This window comes from Eleutherodactylus coqui, chromosome 5 (genome assembly GCF_035609145.1).
Source record: "Eleutherodactylus coqui strain aEleCoq1 chromosome 5, aEleCoq1.hap1, whole genome shotgun sequence".
NCBI classification, from domain to species: domain Eukaryota; kingdom Metazoa; phylum Chordata; class Amphibia; order Anura; family Eleutherodactylidae; genus Eleutherodactylus; species Eleutherodactylus coqui.
Window position 1 is genome coordinate 207,232,233 of NC_089841.1, and position 17,691 is coordinate 207,249,923.

Here is a 17,691-nt window from a genome sequence, read left to right on the forward strand (position 1 = left end):
TGCTCTCACACATGCGTTTAAAAAATGCCGCGTCCAAAACCACAGCGCTTTGCCACAATTTTGTGCAGCATTTTCGAATGCATGTTACAGCATTTGACAGCGCTTTTTAACGCACCCAATCAGTATGATGGGGGATGAGATGTGCTAAAAAGCGCTAAAATGTGCAAAAATAGTCTGCGATACCCTATTGAAATCAGTGGGAACATTGTACCGTGGTTAGAGCGGCATTTCAAATGCTGCGCTAAACACGGTAAAAAGCGTGCTGTGTGGGAGCGGCCTAATTCTGCCTGTGATGGCTACTGAAAGATTTTGTTCTACAGATTTCCCTTTTTTCTTTCTGTACCCACCCCAAAATTCATAAATAAAGAATTTATACAAAAAAAAAAGGAAATGCTGCCCATTGATTTCAATGGGGGACACATTACGTTTAAAAACATAGAGAATAAAACTGACAGCGCTCTAAAATCACTGTGTTTCCAATGCTAGTTCGAACGCTAGTCTGAGAAGCCCCAATGAAATCAATGGATGCAGTTTACAGCGTTTGCCGTGGCGTTTCAGAATTACCTAATAGGTTGTATTAAAATAGTTTTTAATGAAGAGAACCTCTTTACAAAAACTCCAAATAGAATAAGACACAACCGCGCCTAATGTCTAACAAAACAGCTTGTTCTAAATCAGCCTAATAAGAGAAGGAATCAATTAAGTATGGATATATTGCATTACAGATAACATTCAGTGACTCCTTTTCCCCCTAGGTATTGTCTCGTGTTTGTCTGCGACAGAGGTTACAAAGTATTTAGTCTTAAGGTCCATTTACACGCAAAGATGATCACTCAAAATTTTTCAGAAACTCACAGTTTTGAACAATCATTTTGATTTAGGTACTAATGGGCTAATCACTCAGCCCATTAGTAGCTAGTTAGCTTCTTTTGCATATATTTAGAGAACAGCGGGTGGTCTGTTCTCTAAATACATTACTTTTGTTCTGCCATGGGCAGCAGGCTGCATACAATGCTATCAGCGCTGCCCGCGGAGAGTACAGCATGCTGTCCCTCTTATCAGGAACAATGGATTTTATGCTGAGCTGAACTCAGCAATGGAAGAAGAGGGCACGGTAAGTGCACAATGGGCACACATTTACACGCAATAACTATCACTCAAAAGCCGTCATTTGGACAAATTTTAAGCGATAATTGTTGTGTGTAAATCAGCCTTTATAGTCCGCTTATAAGTAGCCTACTAGCCAAGAGATAGCAATGCTTTAATGGGGTATTCCGTAACAATTGTTTTATATCTGCTAAACTACAGTATATCTGTTAAGTGCTAGTGGAACCAGCTGCACACTGATGAGGGGCAAGTACCCAGAAACAGCTGTCAGTGCATGGTTAAAGGGGTTGTCCCGCGCCGAAACGAGTTTTTTTTTTTTCAATAGCCCCCCCGTTCGGCGCGAGACAAACCCGATGCAGGGGTTTAAAAAAAAACAAACGGATAGTACCTACCCGAATCCCCGCGCTCCGGTGACTTCTTACTTACCTTGCGAAGATGGCCGCCGGGATCTTCACCCTCGGTGGACCGCAGGTCTTCTGTGCGGTCCATTGCCGATTCCAGCCTCCTGATTGGCTGGAATCGGCACACGTGACGGGGCGGAGCTACGAGGAGCAGCTCTCCAGCACGAGCAGCCCCATTCAATACGGAGAAGACCGGACTGCGCAAGTGCGTCTAATCGGGCGATTAGACGCTGAAAATTAGACGGCACCATGGAGACGAGGACGCTAGCAACGGAGCAGGTAAGTGAATAACTTCTGTATGGCTCATAATTAATGCACAATGTACATTACAAAGTGCATTAATATGGCCATACAGAAGTGTATACCCCCACTTTGTTTCGCGGGATAACCCCTTTAACTTTTTCCTTCTAGAGAAGATTCTGGTTTTGGGTCATAATTCCCAGTCATTGTTACAAGGCTTGTTAAAAAGTCTGACATTGACTTGTAGGAGTTCTGCCTTCCAACAGGTGGCACTGTAGAGGCATTGTTCCATCTTTTCATTTGCATATTTCCCAGAGGAGCATGGATGGCCTTATAAGTCTCCTTATACCTTCTAGATGCTCTCCCAAATGGAGAAACAATACCTTTCCTGACCAGTGTACTGAAGCAGACATTGCTGGCATTTTGACACCCAGAAGAGGCAAAGTACTTTAGTAATGTCTGTAGTGGTGCCTTAGTGGGCTGTATTCTCCACGAGAACTGTATTGTACCTAATAAACTTCTTGTAGCAGGTTGGCCATAGGTCCATTTCGACACTTAATTATGGAGACTGCAGCTTCCGGGTACCTGTTTTGAAGTATTTTGGTACATATTCAATAAATATATAACTTTGATTGGCAGCAACGCATTACTTGGGTACATCATCCATACATGATAGATGTAAGCTTATCTACTGAGCTGACTATAAACACTGCAGGAAGGAACACACACCAGAGTAGTAGGATGGCGCTCCTCATTTTGGCTTATCGCCCAAGTTGTATGGGTTGTGACCAAGGGCAACTGGGTGGCACCAGAAATGCGTAAGTGGGTTTAGAGCATCCTTTGTGCTATATGGTCATCTTTTGGTCTATATGGTCTTATTTTTTAGTTAAAATTAAAAGTTTTCCCATTGGATGATCTAGACTTCCCTTTTTTTCTATCATTACTACCGCCTGGTTAAACTTGTCCTTGCTCTCTTCCCTTGGAGAGATTGGTTGGTGCGCTAGGGTTTTTCTTTTAACTTTTTTGTGATGTATGCCACCACAGAAAATTATCTCTAAACTAATAGTCCAGTAAAACATTTAAAAAAAAATTTCTGCCCTAAAAGATTTGTTTAATGTGTCAAAAACTGGCATTTTAACAGAGATGTGTAAACTTGTTATATCCAGGATGGCTGTATAGATAGATAGATAGATAGATAGATAGATAGATAGATAGATAGATAGATAGATAGATAGATAGATAGATAGATAGATATGAGATAGACAGATAGATAGATAGATAGATAGATAGATGAGATAGATAGAGATGAGATAGATAGATATGAGATAGATAGAGATGAGATAGATAGATATGAGATAGATAGAGATGAGATAGATAGATATGAGATAGATATGAGATAGATAGATAGATAGATAGATATGGGATAGATAGATAGATAGATAGATAGATAGATAGATAGATAGATATGACATAGATAGATAGATAGATAGATAGATAGATAGATAGATAGATAGATAGATATGACATAGATAGATATGAGATCGATAGATATTAGATAGATAGATATTAGATAGATAGATAGATAGATAGATATTAGATAGATAGATAGATAGATAGATAGATAGATATTAGATAGATAGATAGATAGATAGATAGATAGATATTAGATAGATAGATAGATAGATAGATAGATAGATAGATAGATAGATAGATAGATAGATATGAGATAGATAGGTGATAGTTAGATAGATAGATAGATTGATTGTTGATATGCGATAGATAGAATCTATCTAATGTACACATCTCCACACAATCATAGGTAGCTTTCCCCAAGCTGTGTGTGTTGGCATCTTGGTTTCACACTGCATGGGGCAGCACAGGTAGGGCACCCAGCTGGTTCTGGGCAGTGCCAGGGTCTGGAGGGCGGTGCAGCAGGTCTCCAGCCGTGCCCGCCCCGACAATGCAATGTACAGACAGTGAGGAGCAGACGCCGGAGGAGACGCGCACCTGAGCCACCAGCCGGGGGAGGAGGCGGGCTGCCGGCACCTGGCCAGACTGGCACAGGGAGGAGAGCTAACTTCAGCCCTCGCCCCTTCACCAGCTGTGGACTTGCCCGTATAAGTGAGTGTCAGTCCGCCGCCGCTCATTCCCGGCCCGCAGCTCTGGATGGAAGAGAAGGAGGACTTGTCCCGGCTCCGTGCCCTCTTCCTCTCCTGCGATGCCAAGCGCTCCGGCCGCCTGGGCAGAGAGGACTTCGCGTCCTTGTGTGCGGAGCTCCGGGTGACTCCGTCCGCGGTGGAGGACATCTTCCGGCGGCTGGACAGGGACAGGGACGGCTCCATTACTTTTGAGGATTTTGTCATGGGTTTCCGTGGGACGCAGGGCGCACAGGTGCCAAGGGGGAGCCAGAATGTGCCAACTGTGGTGCCAAAGAAGACTCCCCGGGTCTCTGATAGTGAAATCCTGGAAGACGAGAACTTCAGTCCAGCCTGGAAAGACTTCCAACTCCGGTTGGGGGAAGAGTCCAACTACATCACAAGGTCAGTGCCAGCAGCCTGCCAGGCACCAATGCCCACTAGTTAGAAGCTGAATACTCCTCTTCACATCCCTCTATTCATCTAATTCCATCTGTTGCTGGCAAAGCTGGGTGGCATCCCATATGTCAGCTGTTACTCCCCACAGGTTGTCACCCAGCTTTCCTAGAGTCCTGGTAGACAAATATTGCCTTTTAGCAGTCATACTGAAGTGGGGAAAATAAATTTGGAAAGGATGGGGGGAAACCACTGTGGAAGTTGCCTTAGTTGACATAAATAGAACCAATAGTCCTGCATAGCTTCTGCCATCCACACCAGACCAGTATGACCAGTGTGCCCATGCCAGCTCCCCAGTGACTTGTTGCATCCCTTAGAAAACATACTGGACTTCATTAAAATCGTTTATTTTTCATATCCTTTATGGTGGGATTTGACTTAAGTCATCCAAGACTGAGCCATGTTATAGCCTATGTACAACTTTTGCTATGGTCACAGCAATTTACCATTAGAATGTTTGCCTGTGTTTACTGCCAGATTTTATAGGGATTGTCTTCACCAGGATAGTGGATAACTTGCTGATTGGCGAGGGTTCAACAACTGAGACCTTGACTAATCCCAAGAATGGGGCTCGGGCATGTCTTGAAGTGTTGGCAGCGGTGGTTCAAGCACTTGCCTATCTCCGGCAGCCCCACTGAAATTAATGTAGTGGTAGTACACATGTATGATCATCGCTGCCCTCATTTGAAGAAGCAGTGGAGCGCCATTCTCAGGTTAGTGGTGGTCCCAGTAGTCAGGCCCCCACTGATCAGGATAGAGGATAACTTGCTTTTGTGGGATGATCCCCTTAAGGAAATGTTCAGAGGTCACCTGTAAACGGGATACTACAGACCGCCGGAGCCGATTATAAAGTTCAGCAATCACGTTTTGAGTTTTATGATTGGCTACAGTAGCCTGAGACATCCCATCAACAGGGGGACTGTGTCCTGTACGCAGAACACAGGAGGGGAGAATGGAGGATGTGCCGCTGGATGTGTGGGGGGCTTGGGATGGGTGGGTATGGGGTATATTATTATTATTTTTTTTTTATATAAGGGTAGCCTATTTATAAACAAGAAAACCCCTTTTGATATCTATCAAATACCCTTAGAAGGTTAATGCCATAGCACTTATCCCTGACAGCGCTCTCCTCCGAGTGAGATGTCCACATACTCTGGTTTGGGGGTCAGCGTAAGAGTGATTTGACCATCCACTACCTAACTCTTCTGAGTGATGCCCTAACTTTGAGCACCCAGCGTCCATCCCCCCTGAACTTCTAGTGCACAGAGCAAGTCCACCTTAGCTGATTGGCCAAGAGAGATCCCGTCATCAGCCATATGGCATCCATCGGTAGAGAATGTCTCTTTTGTGTACACAGCAGTCTCACACAAATTGGTTTAATAACAGTAGAAAAACTTATTACTATTATGACAGTATCCCTAACGTCCTCAGCCCTTCCATTAGACCGCAGCACAAAGAGGTGACCTGAGGATCTCCAGCCATTCACCTGCAGGAAATGCTGTGGCTGAAGTTGTATCAGCCAGAAAGAAAGTTTAGAAGTTCAGATCCTGTATTTGGCCGTATATTGTACACACGTCACCAACTGCCGGGTAGTAACATAAGCAGGCTCTTTGTGCAGGCACACGCATGACTGAGCACTAATATTAATAGACGTATCATGCTCATAATCATGTCACTTATTCACGCCACAGTTTATTTCGACTGTGTGTAAATAAAGATTTCAATAAGGAAGCAAAAACCTTATTTTCTTACATCAAGGAACAACAGGTGTCGAATGATGTATCCTTAAAGACCTTTCATGCAAAAATGAATTCTTGCATTGTTACAGTCTTAAAGGGGTATTCCCATCTTCACTTTGCATAGCCAAGATTGAGACCGTTGCAATGCTACCGGCCACCGGGCTAGAGTCTACGGAGAGATCCGAGTGCTTAGTGCAGCATTATTTCTGTAGCTCCCATTGAAGTGAATGGGAGTTATGGAAGCGGCATGGCGCTCTGTGCTACGCTGTTTCCATAGCTCCTATTCACTTCAGTGAGAGCTACGGGAACAGTGCTAAGCGCTTGGCTATTTCTAACTGGTGGTTGGAACAGAGCTTCCAGCTTTGCCCATCTCGGCCATAAAAAGTTGGGATGGGAATATCCGCTTCTAGCGCACCATGATGGAAATTCCAACCTCTACTCTATTTAAAGCCCTTTATGAAGTTGATGCCGTGTGCTGGGCTGGTGCACCGCACTACATCAGCTGCATAGAGGGCTTTAAAGGGAATGCATCACCCATACTGTAACTAATTAAGATCAGATAGTGAAACATTTCCCAATCTGTTTTCATTTAATGATTGTCAATTCTTTAAATTCTATTTTCTCTACATGACATGGGGCCGCCATCGCGTTACAGATAGCCACATTTAGAGATATGCTTTATAGAATTGCAATTTATGTTACGGTGCAATTTGAGACTGGATCAATTAAAGAAATGGAGATTAGGAGTGCTGTCCTTTATCAGAGGAGTCCATTGCTATAAGGGATATTTCGCAGTGCTTTTCAGTTCTCTGCAGCTGGTAATGTAACTAGTGCGGGTTTTGATTGTGACTACCATTGCTTTGCCAAGGCAGTAGTAGTCTTATAGTCTATGAATTGGTATTGGTAAGACATCTGCCTCTCCATATCCACTTCAGACTTGGGTCACTCAGCAGATTACGGAACTAGAAGTCTGTTGTGTAGGGAATAGTTCCTTCCAATTCGAAACCTTTATAGGAATCTATGATCAGACAGGCTCCTTTACCTCAGCGCACTTAAAGGATATCCTACTAATGCTGAACCAGATGGCTTCTTTAAAGCCCCTGTAATATAACAGTCATACAGTTGAAATTAAAAGTAAGTGAACCCTTTGGTGTAATTACCTGGATTCCTGCATTTATTACTAATAAATTCTGGCCTGATTGCTAATTAAACGGGTATTTTAGTTAGTGGAGAAAATTACAAGTTTTCACTCATCCACCAGATGGGTTAAAACTGATAGATCGGAGGAGGTCCAACCGCTGGAACCTCCACCAATCCTGAAAATGGGGGCCTGTATCCTCCCTATCTTGAAATGTAGGATCCTTTATCCCTATTTCCTCCCATAATGTAACAACAAAAGCAAACGAGCTGCTGGTTGAACATGCGTGGCCATGGCTACATTTATGGCCTCCTGCAGACGGCCGGGTCGGATCCTGGTGCGAGAATTCTCGCAGCAGGATACAAGCCTTGCCCCTGCAGTGACCACTGCGGCTCACCTGCTCCCGGCGTCTCCCCGCTTTGCTATGTGCCGGCTGCTGGCCAGTTGGCACATGCGCAGAGCAGAGCCGGCGCATCACCAGTGAGGTTTCTGTGCCGGTCTCTGCGAGGCTCGCACAGAAATAGGACATGTCCTGAATTATTTACCGCACAAGGTTTCATGTGGTCAAATCGCGGCTGTCTGCATAGGATTGCATGATCTACTGTGGCAGCGGGCACGGGCGGAAAATCTGTGGGGAATCCTGCCGCGGAATTTCCGCCCGTGTGCATTTGGACTATTTCAGTTGGGTCAGGAAGCGATAGCTGAGCACCGCATTGGTCTCAGTGATCACACTTTTATCACCTATCCCATCCTATAAGTCACGATTATAGACAAACACAATCTAACAAACTAATGGCACACAAACAGTTGTACTACTCATGTCTTTTATTGGGCACACTGAGTAAATATCCAAAGTGCAGGGAGAAAAAGTAAGTTAATCCCAGTGTAAATGACTTCTCCAAGATCAAAAGGAGTTTCAATAAATAAGATGGGATTGGAAGTGTGGTTTTCACAAGTGCTTTGCACATTGAATAAAGGTACATAAAGTCCGGTTCCTGACAAATCTGTTCTTAAGAAAGATTGATTAGTGTGAAACATGCCTAGATGCAGGCAACTTTCAGAAGTTATAGACATGCCTGCAGTGTAATTCCATCCCATTTGAAAGGTCCCTAAGAGCAGCAGTCCATGACCTAAAGCTGAAGAGGCACTGGGTGATACCACAAGAGAATAACTCAAATTACACAAGTAAATTAACTAAGGAATGGTTGAAAAGAAGATTTGTGTTTTAGAATTGTCAATTCATAGTCCTGGCCATAACCTTATCAAGATGCTGTGTCATAACCTGAAAAGGGCTATGCATTCAAGGCATCCCAGAAATGTTGATGACACATTTGCGGGGAAGAATGGCCTAAAATTTCTCTTTAACATTGTGGACATTTTATGCGCAGCCAAAAAAAAATGGTTGGAGAAGGGGATTGCTGCTAAAGGGGAGCTACAGGTTATTAAAATTAAGGGTTCACTTATTTTCCTACAATTTAGATGTTTACTCAGTGTGCTCAATAACAGCCGTGAACGCTACAACTGTTATTAGCTGTTAGTGTGTTATTAGTTTAGACTGTGTTTTCTATAATTGTGATAAAAATCAAACCGCATTTTATCAGTAATCAATGCAGAAATCCAGGTGATTTCTGAACGGATCCCATTGACTGTAATTGGGTCCGTTCGGTTTCCGCTCAAGTGCCCAATTTTTGGAGCTGGACCTGCGATAGGACCTCCGACTGGAGGTTCCAGTGCAAATGTGAAACCGGCCTTACACATGCAGCTGCAAAGAGGCCCATTGCCATATGGAAAAGAAAACAAAAGAGAACGATTTGTTTTACTGTCTACTAGATTGTATGTAAAGGACTGTTGATGATTCATATTGCTCATCATAATTCCTCATGGATTAAAAATCCATTTAAGATATTGCAAACACCCCTGGAAGATATAAGAGGTGTAGGACAAGCACCTCCCTCTTGGCAAACTAGCTGTTACATAACAAGGGGTCCATGTGCCATCCACAGAGGCCCCTGGTCTTGATCAACTGATATAGGTGCACAGTCTGTGTCAGTGTTCTTTCTTCTAATAGGTTGTGTAATAGTGTTAGTAAGACGAGATCAGAAACTGGTTTTCAGACTGTATTTAATGTTTCTGCAGCACGCCAGAGGGGTGACCCTGGGCGCCTGGCTAACATGAAGAGCTGGGAGGGATAAGTGCTGTTTTGTCATGGTGGCACTTACCAGGCTCTGGTCCCTGAGAGACATCACGTAGCCAAGGCCAGTGTAGGATCGCAGGCCAGCTTTGATACTCCTTTGTCAGGGAGTTCCAATAAATGGGATGGGGGAGTAGTAGTACAGATCACTCGTCACGCCACCATTCCCACACACCGATATTCTATGTGGCGGAGTAATAAACATGGAGACTTGTGTGTAGTACCTTGGGTCCCTAGGAACAGTTAGGGCCCGGTATAACTTTACTTAGGAATAATAACTGGTTTACCAGGTCATGCAGTGGCCTTCACTTGAAGCAGTTACAGGCTATAGCTCAGAGGTAGGGAAGATACACAGGATGACTATGGCCCTATACCCTACGTTATCTGTATGTCACCAGTCCTGGATTGGGAGCACTCCAGAGGAGGAAGAAGGGTAGGGGTCACTCTGCATACAATTATTCAGGAAGGCTTAGCCAATATACACCCCACAGGGCAGATGCGAGGGTGTCTCAATAAAGTACTTCTGTGCGGTGATCCTAATTACGGATGGCCGCACAGGAAAAGCCTGTGGTGTGAACGGGTACCTGTTTTAGAAACTGGGGTAGTGCGTTCTCTCTCTCTCTGTTGCAGGGACTCACTCCTCTCACATCCACACTCCAAACGCTACGGGATGTCGCTCCTCTTCCTCCATCTTCATCTACATGGCAGCTGAAGGTGCTTCCATTCGGCTCTATGTTAGGACACTGTAGGTACTCCTGAAGATAGACTGCTTTCCTGCTCTGAATCTCTCTCATTTATAACCTCACTGATACCACATGACAAGACAAACTGATACATTTACAGGCATGCAATAATTTTTATTAAAGTTAACCCGTCAAACGCTGCAGTTGTGTAACACACATACAGAAAATGACATGGCAGCTTTTATTAAAGTTAACCCGTCAGACGCTGCAGCTGTGTAGCACACATACAGAAAATGACATGGCAGCTTTGCACAGTGCATCCACTAGACAAAACATGTAAAACATTTATGGAAGGGACCAGGATGGTGTTCTGGGACACTACATTTCCACTCACTGAAAACAAGCAGGGTTCTTTAAAATGGTGAGGTATTGAAACACAAAACATGTTGGAAAGTGAAAGGGGGTTTTCAGGACAAAAAAAAGTTAAAAACGGCTTAAAATGAACAGAAATTGAATACTCACCTATCTCTGCCGCTCCCTGTCCAGCACGGCAGCTCACTGTGCCCACCACACAGAACCCGTAAGAAGTTGTGGGCGATCATGTGGTGTTCATTGTGTACGTGATGCTCAGTAACTCACAGGGCTTCAGGGGCCATCGAAGAATTAAAGCTGAAGCCCTCGAGTGTCTTGAGTGTTTATGTGCACAATGATTGGCCCACTTCTTCCGGGTGCCGGTGGGCACTGGGGCTGCAGCGCTGGATGGGGAGCGGCAGGGATAGGTGAGTATTCAATTTTTATTCATTTTAAACCCTTTTACATTTTTTTAGGCCTGGAAAACCTCTTCAAATAACTATGCATTATATAGTGGTTTAGTTTTATCCAGATAAAACTGGAAAATCTTCTTTTTTGTTTAGTCCAAAGCCCATAAATTGCTGTCATGGTGAGGATTAAGAAATTGGCCTGGTAACAGCAGCTTTTACTTGTGTAGTGAAAACCACCGACATTTTTGCTGGGAACCCGGGAGATCGCTCCTTCAGATCCCTCTATTATGTTGTGCCGCCCTCTTCCACTAAATGTGTGGGCTATGGAGCAAATATTGTCTGTAAGCAACAGATGGGATAATATTAGCAATTTATACTGCTTTATGTGCCATCCCAGAAATTACCTCTATGAACCTCATACCATCTCATAAAGGGGGCTATCGAGAGGCTCCAATCACTGCCATGAACTGGAACTCTTTCTCAAGGAACGCTGCTGCCAGGCATTGGAGCTTCCTGGGATGAGAGGTGCAAGCCAGAACTGAAGACAGACACAAAAAAATCCATTTTGTTCCGGGGACTGCTATATATGACCACAGACTTGCCGATTCCACATATTCTCTTTAAGGAAAGAGAAAAATTATAAAAAGAGGATGAAGATCCCGAATTGGGCTAGAAATGCATTGCATTATTTTATTGACCTTATAAATGTGTGAGTGTGTGAAATCAGCAAACTCAGACATAGCAGCGTATGGAAGAAAAAGGAGCTTAAACGGAATCTGTCCCTTATGGGCTAAAAGTGGGTGACACTCTGAGTCCGGGAATGTGTTATACTTGCCTTCCCTGCCATTCCCCCGATGTGAGCACTGGAAGCCACCACTGTAGTGCACTGAGTGGCGCTGCTAAGTAGTCTGTCCATTATAAAATTAGAACAGGCGGACTACTTAGCAGCGCCGCTTAGTGCACTGGCCGGCAGCTTTCAGCGGTGACAACGATGGGGATGGGATGTATAGCAATTATATCTCAGGACTCAGCGGGTCACCTACTTTCAGCCCATAAGCTTAATTTATAGGAATAAAAGTAGCTCACAGAGTCTCTTTAAACTTTTGACGGTCGCCCCCTGTAAAAGGACCATTTCTCTTTTATTTGAACACTAGTCATGGGATATTTGTTAAAGTGGTTAATCAGTTCTTCATAAGGTAGGATAGCCCATTAACATTAGATCGGTAGGAGTCTGACTTTCACCATCCCCCAAAGCAATCTTTTAAAGCGCCACAGCACTCTTGTTTAGTGTACTTTTTAGTGAATGGGACAGTGTTGCAGTAATAAGTATAGCATTGTGCAGTATGGGTAAGTGTAAACAAATCTAATTTTGATGGCCTTTCTTTATAACCAATATTTAAATGTACTATACACTGCAATACAGAAGTATTGCTGTATCTGATACAAGAGATCCGGTGACTTAAAAAAATTCACCTAAAAAATGTTTTAATGTTTTTCAGTACATGAATAGTCACCCTAAAAAAAACAGAACTTACCCAGCAAAAAACAAGTCCGTATATGGCTATGTTGACAAAAAATAAAAGCTATGGCTCTTGGAAAAATCTCTAGTCTTGAAAGGCTTAATGAGGACACTGGCTTATGATATATGAGTCTTTGAGGGTGGGACTTATGATACTTAAGTTACTTTATCCCTTTCTCTGAATGTAGCTACTAAACAGCATAGAGCACTTAGTTTTACTTTTAGATCTGAACTTGAACTTGAGGTCTACAAAACGCGTTAATCAAATCAGTAATGTGTTGGACCTAAAATAATAATAATAAAGTATGTTGAATTCCTGGCCAGGCACTACCTTTATCATACAGTTCTCTTAGTTTATACTTAAGCTGGCGTGAAACACCTTTGGTTTATGAGAAACTGGTGACAACGTATCAGGGGAATTAAAGGTGATCTCTACTACAGTCTGTTTTTCCACAAGTCTTAATGCATGCAAATATTAACTTATCTCTGTCTGATAAAACTCCATTGTAAGGTTTCTCTCCCAGCAGTGTTTTGTTGGCTGATGCAACCTTTTCCAAATAATGTAGAACGGAAGAAAACAAAACTAGTGCTGTACTTTTTCTGAGATCATTTTCAGAGTTGTAAAGACAACCACTTGGCACATGTGAACTTGTGATCCCTATTATATAGCTTATATAGATTCTCTCTCCCATTAAAGAGTATGAGAATGAGAGGGAATGAGAGAGAGAATGAAAAAGTGGAATAGAGAGAATGAAACATAGAGATTACAAGAGAGAAAAAAGTCGATGTAGTCAGGTTGTGTGGTATACTGTGGTTGCAATAATGCTTAGGTATAACTAGTACACCAAAGCATTTCTGGCAACCCATCGTGTGCTACAGAAATGTTTACAATATGAAACTACAGCTCACAATATGACTTGAACAATGATAAGGATATGTTAAAAGTTGTAGTTTCTCAAAAATGATGCAGACCTTACATGTGAACACAGCAATCATTTTCAATACTGATGTTATATGGAGACAGAATACACAATGAAACCGAGTGACTCACAGGTGACATCCTCTAGACTTGTTCCTTTTCTTCTCCATCTGCTCCAGACCTTGATGACTTTCCCAGCTAATACTTGCCTCTGCAGTTTGTGGCATGTAAACATTTTGTGTCTCTGAAAATTATAGCACCACACACTGTACAACCTGAAAATAGTTCTACTAACTGTGCTCCTTGAAATAAATTATAACACCCACTCTGCCCCCTAAAATAATTTATAACACCTTTTATGCCCCAAAAATAAATTATAATTCACCGTGCTCCCTTATTCTCTGTATAAGTGCTTTTTTATTTACACTGGGAAGAGCCCACTAACTAATTTTAAACATAAAATATAACTTTTATTCACTCTGTTAAAAAATGAGCTCACTGACAAACATACACAGATATATATCAATCTAAATGATCAATTTACGATCAGTAAAGTATCAACACTGTAGTTCCAATATTAATAGATTCTGTTGGTGGACAAAAAGTATATAAATTATGCACGATCAACTTGTTTTTGTGTATCGTGCAGAAATTAATTTATTCTCCCACAGTCGACGCGTTTCTTCAGTCACCTCCAACCTGTGACTGATTCATCAGGATGGGGAGACAGTAATAGGTCCACTTTGAAACTCCTTATTCTCTGTATAAGTGCAATCAAGAGTGAAGGCTTCAATAAGAGCCAAGGACCTTGACTTTAAAACGAGACCAAGATCAAAGCTGTATTTGTAATACAGTCTGAGTTAAAGCTATTTGTAACAAGGACATATTTCATGCATCCTTGGCTACTGAAGTATTTCTCTGCAAAGTACATAATTGGCAAAGGGTTAAAGTGGTCTTCAAGGACCCCCGCTGATCAGCTCTTTGAAGAGGACCTGGCGTTTGGGTGAATGCTACAGATCGAAGATCACTGAAAAGTTTTATGTTCACTGGAGTTATACTTTAAGAGAGCGAGGTTCATTCTATTCTGGTTAAGAGCATAGAGGAGTCTTTGGCTTTTTTTTGAGGATTGGAGAGACAAAAAAAAAAGACCCAGATAATGCACTGCCTGTAACATTTTACTTGGCATTTTGTTGTGCCTCCAAATAGTCACAGCATTACTAATTATCTGCCAGATGCTATGTGCTTTCTGTGCTATGCAGGAGCAGGAGATGCCTATGATCTCCTCTGCTAGGAGACAAGGAGCCGGGTGCTGTCAGTAAGAGCCTGGCTCATTGTACTCAGCAAATAATAAAAGTGTCTTGCTGCTCGTAGCATCTAGGACAGAGAGGAAGACTGTGCTGATTTTGGTTTATCTGGGCCAGTCCAGTGAGTATACTAATCCCCATCTCCTGGACAAGATGGAACTCACTTCAACACAAGGAACTCTTTTTTTAGTCTGGCCTCAGCCAGCTTTATTGCTTGACTTCACACCAAAATGTTATTCAGTGACCCAGTCCATGAGCAAAATAAAAACTTAAATTGAAAAAAAAATAAAATAAAAAATTATTCGTCTGTCTAGCCACTCAACAGTGTCCCTCTCTGACAGGTTGAAGGCCTTGCAGCAACCACCCCAAACATCATGGTTTGCCCATACCATCTGGCCAACTCCAAGCATTGCCTTTAATTGCTAGGCTGGGAGCCATACCTGAGAGGCTCACTCTTCTCTTAATGAGCTTTCCCAGGTGATGCCTAACAAGCTTCATTACCACCACCCAAATCTATGAATAAATGGGTGGAGTGGGAGCCTGCACTTTTCTGCACTAACTTCAGCAACCAGGGGCTGTTTCTGGTTTTACACCAACCCAGTCTCCTGCACCCTGTAATGTCCTTGCCTGCCATTTTAGTGGCTGCTCTGCTACACCATTAAAGGGGTTATCCAACCATGTCAAATTGATGACTTAACATCAGGAAAGGCCATCAATATCTGGTTGGTGGGTGTCTGCCGCTCAGGATCCCCACCAATCAGCTGATTGGAATGGCCTTGGCATTCATAAGGGTGTTGCAACCTCCTTAATGTTTACATCTGAGCATGATTGTGCCTATATTGCAGAGCACTGTGTTATAGATGGTGGCCGTTCTGTTTACTACAGGTTTGTCCCATTTACTTCAGTCATCTGATCAGTGTTAATTGTCTGCAGTGGATCCCCCACCAATCAGATATTCATGGCCTATCCGTAGAATATGCCATCAATTTTACAAGTTTTAATAACCACTTTAAGCCTTGTTCACACAGCCCAGTTTTGCTGCAGATTTGGTGCAGTATTTTTTCCTTTATATAATTTTTAAAGGTGTATTCTGGGAGTTTTTAAAATTTTCCTATTGATGACTGACAGGTCATCAATAGAGGATTGGCGGGGACCTGCCATTCGGATTCTCGCAGATCAGCTGAAAGCGCTGACCATAGCACAGCAGCCCTGGTTGATATTGCAGGTGCAGCTCCCATTGAGTTCAATGTGATCTGTGCCTGTAGTACCAAATCTGGCCACTGCAATGTTGACAGCGCTAACTGCTTCCAGCATTGTTATGCACTGAGAGTGGACCCTGGAATCAGCTGCACAGTAGGAATCCTGAGCAGCAGACCCCTGCAGATCAACTATTGATGACCTATTGAGAGGATAGATCATTAGTAGCAATGCAGAGAGGAAAACATTCAGCACTTGTTTCCCTCTCTGCCTTGTAGAATTTATGTTGTGGATCAACAGCAATTCCTGTGCACCTATGGAAGTTCCTTGTTTAAAGCTGCCACATGGACTCTGGCTATCAGCAGAGGTGAGCACCCTGCTAAACTGTTTTCTCTGATAGGTCATTAATAGTATTAATAGTAGGGGCTTGAACCTGGGGACTCCTATATTCCAGGTGGTATGTCTACCGGGCTGAGCTATCCAACCCTCTGTATAGCTCCCCTGCATTACCTAGTCCTGTTTCCCTGATTAGCCATACCATATAAACCTGACCTAGCAACTCCTATCCTTGTGAGATTATTGTGCTCCCAGCCAGTAGTCATGCTCTCCCACCTGCCGCTCCTCCATACTGCTACCTGTTTACCAACCTCTGGCATCCCTGACTACACTACCTGCCTGCTCCTCTGTACCGCAAACTGTTACCTACCTGTTACTGACCTCCGGCTTTCCCTGACCACGCTACCAATCAACACTGGTTACAATAAGAGACTCCAAACCAGAACTGGATGGTTACACTGAGTGTCAATTGGCAAAGACAGACAGTGTAAGCTCCCTGCCACCAGAGGGCATTCATGTACACCCTCCTGTGCAAAGCGGTTAATGTGATTATGTCCAAATGTACAACTCTCTTGAGAATGTGGGTCTTAAGATTTTTTGTTTCTGTTTGGCTGCTGTGTTGTGGGAGCAGCTAAATGGAAAAAGAAAAAGAAAAATGGAAGCAAATGGATACTGCTTGGTTCTGTTTTCAGTTTAAAGCAATGTTAAAAAAAACAGAGACGCTGCAATCCATTTTGGTTCTGTTTTTTGAACTTGCGCTGTGTCCTGCGGACAATTCTGTCCCGTATGAAAGGTCCCTTTAGGAGGGATGTGCACATACTTTTGACCATATAGTGTAGAAATGAGTTTTGCAGCGGAATTCCACAGCGGCAGATTAAGCCGTGTCTTGGGGTCCGAATTTGGGCTTAAATCTGTCTGTGTGAAAGCACCCTTAGGGTTCATGGCCATATGCGTAAATCGCTGTGGGTCAGTGCGTTTGCACTGCGCATGCCCGCCTATCATATGGACATGCGCAGTGTGACTCTTATTTTTTTTTTATTTCCCACTCCGTGTCAGAGCGGAGATGCATACAAAAACGCTGCCCATTTGCAATGCATTATGTATGGACAGCATTTCATATGCATCCTATATAAATGTATGGGGCTCACGCTGCGTGGTACGTGGAGAAAGAGAACATGCTGCGATGTATTTGCTGTGCGTACCGATATGCAGTTTCTACATACTGGTTTGCATGGATCAATTAAAGTCCATTAACTTTCATTGACTCCATTCATCGCATATCACACATCCGTGGTGAAAACACGGTTGTGGACATGAGCCCTCATGCATTTGTATTTACCTGGGGAGAATCCATTCTGCAGCATTACAGGAGTATCCTTCTTGTTCAGACACCTTCACAGATGATAACAGTACCTACAACCCTTCAGTCCCAGAGCAATTACGATATTGGTGACCTGATAACATACAATCATATTCAGTACTTGATCTGGTAATACTACATGACAAAACGGGAGTATGATTCTTGCATGGGCGCCAAAATGCATATTGCTAGAATAGTGACTCTG

At 43.1% G+C, this 17,691-nt stretch overlaps 1 protein-coding gene across 1 annotated transcript in view; it reads left to right on the forward strand.

Annotated features, from left to right (window-relative positions):
• The first annotated feature begins 3,750 nt into the window (after window positions 1–3,750).
• The window catches only part of RASEF (RAS and EF-hand domain containing), a 79,458-nt gene continuing 65,517 nt past the window's right edge, over window positions 3,751–17,691 (forward strand). Inside the window, exon 1 of the mRNA XM_066604129.1 lies at window positions 3,751–4,288. Within this exon, the coding sequence (XP_066460226.1) occupies window positions 3,915–4,288 (374 nt within the window). The 5' untranslated portion in view covers window positions 3,751–3,914. The remainder of the gene's footprint in view (window positions 4,289–17,691) is intronic.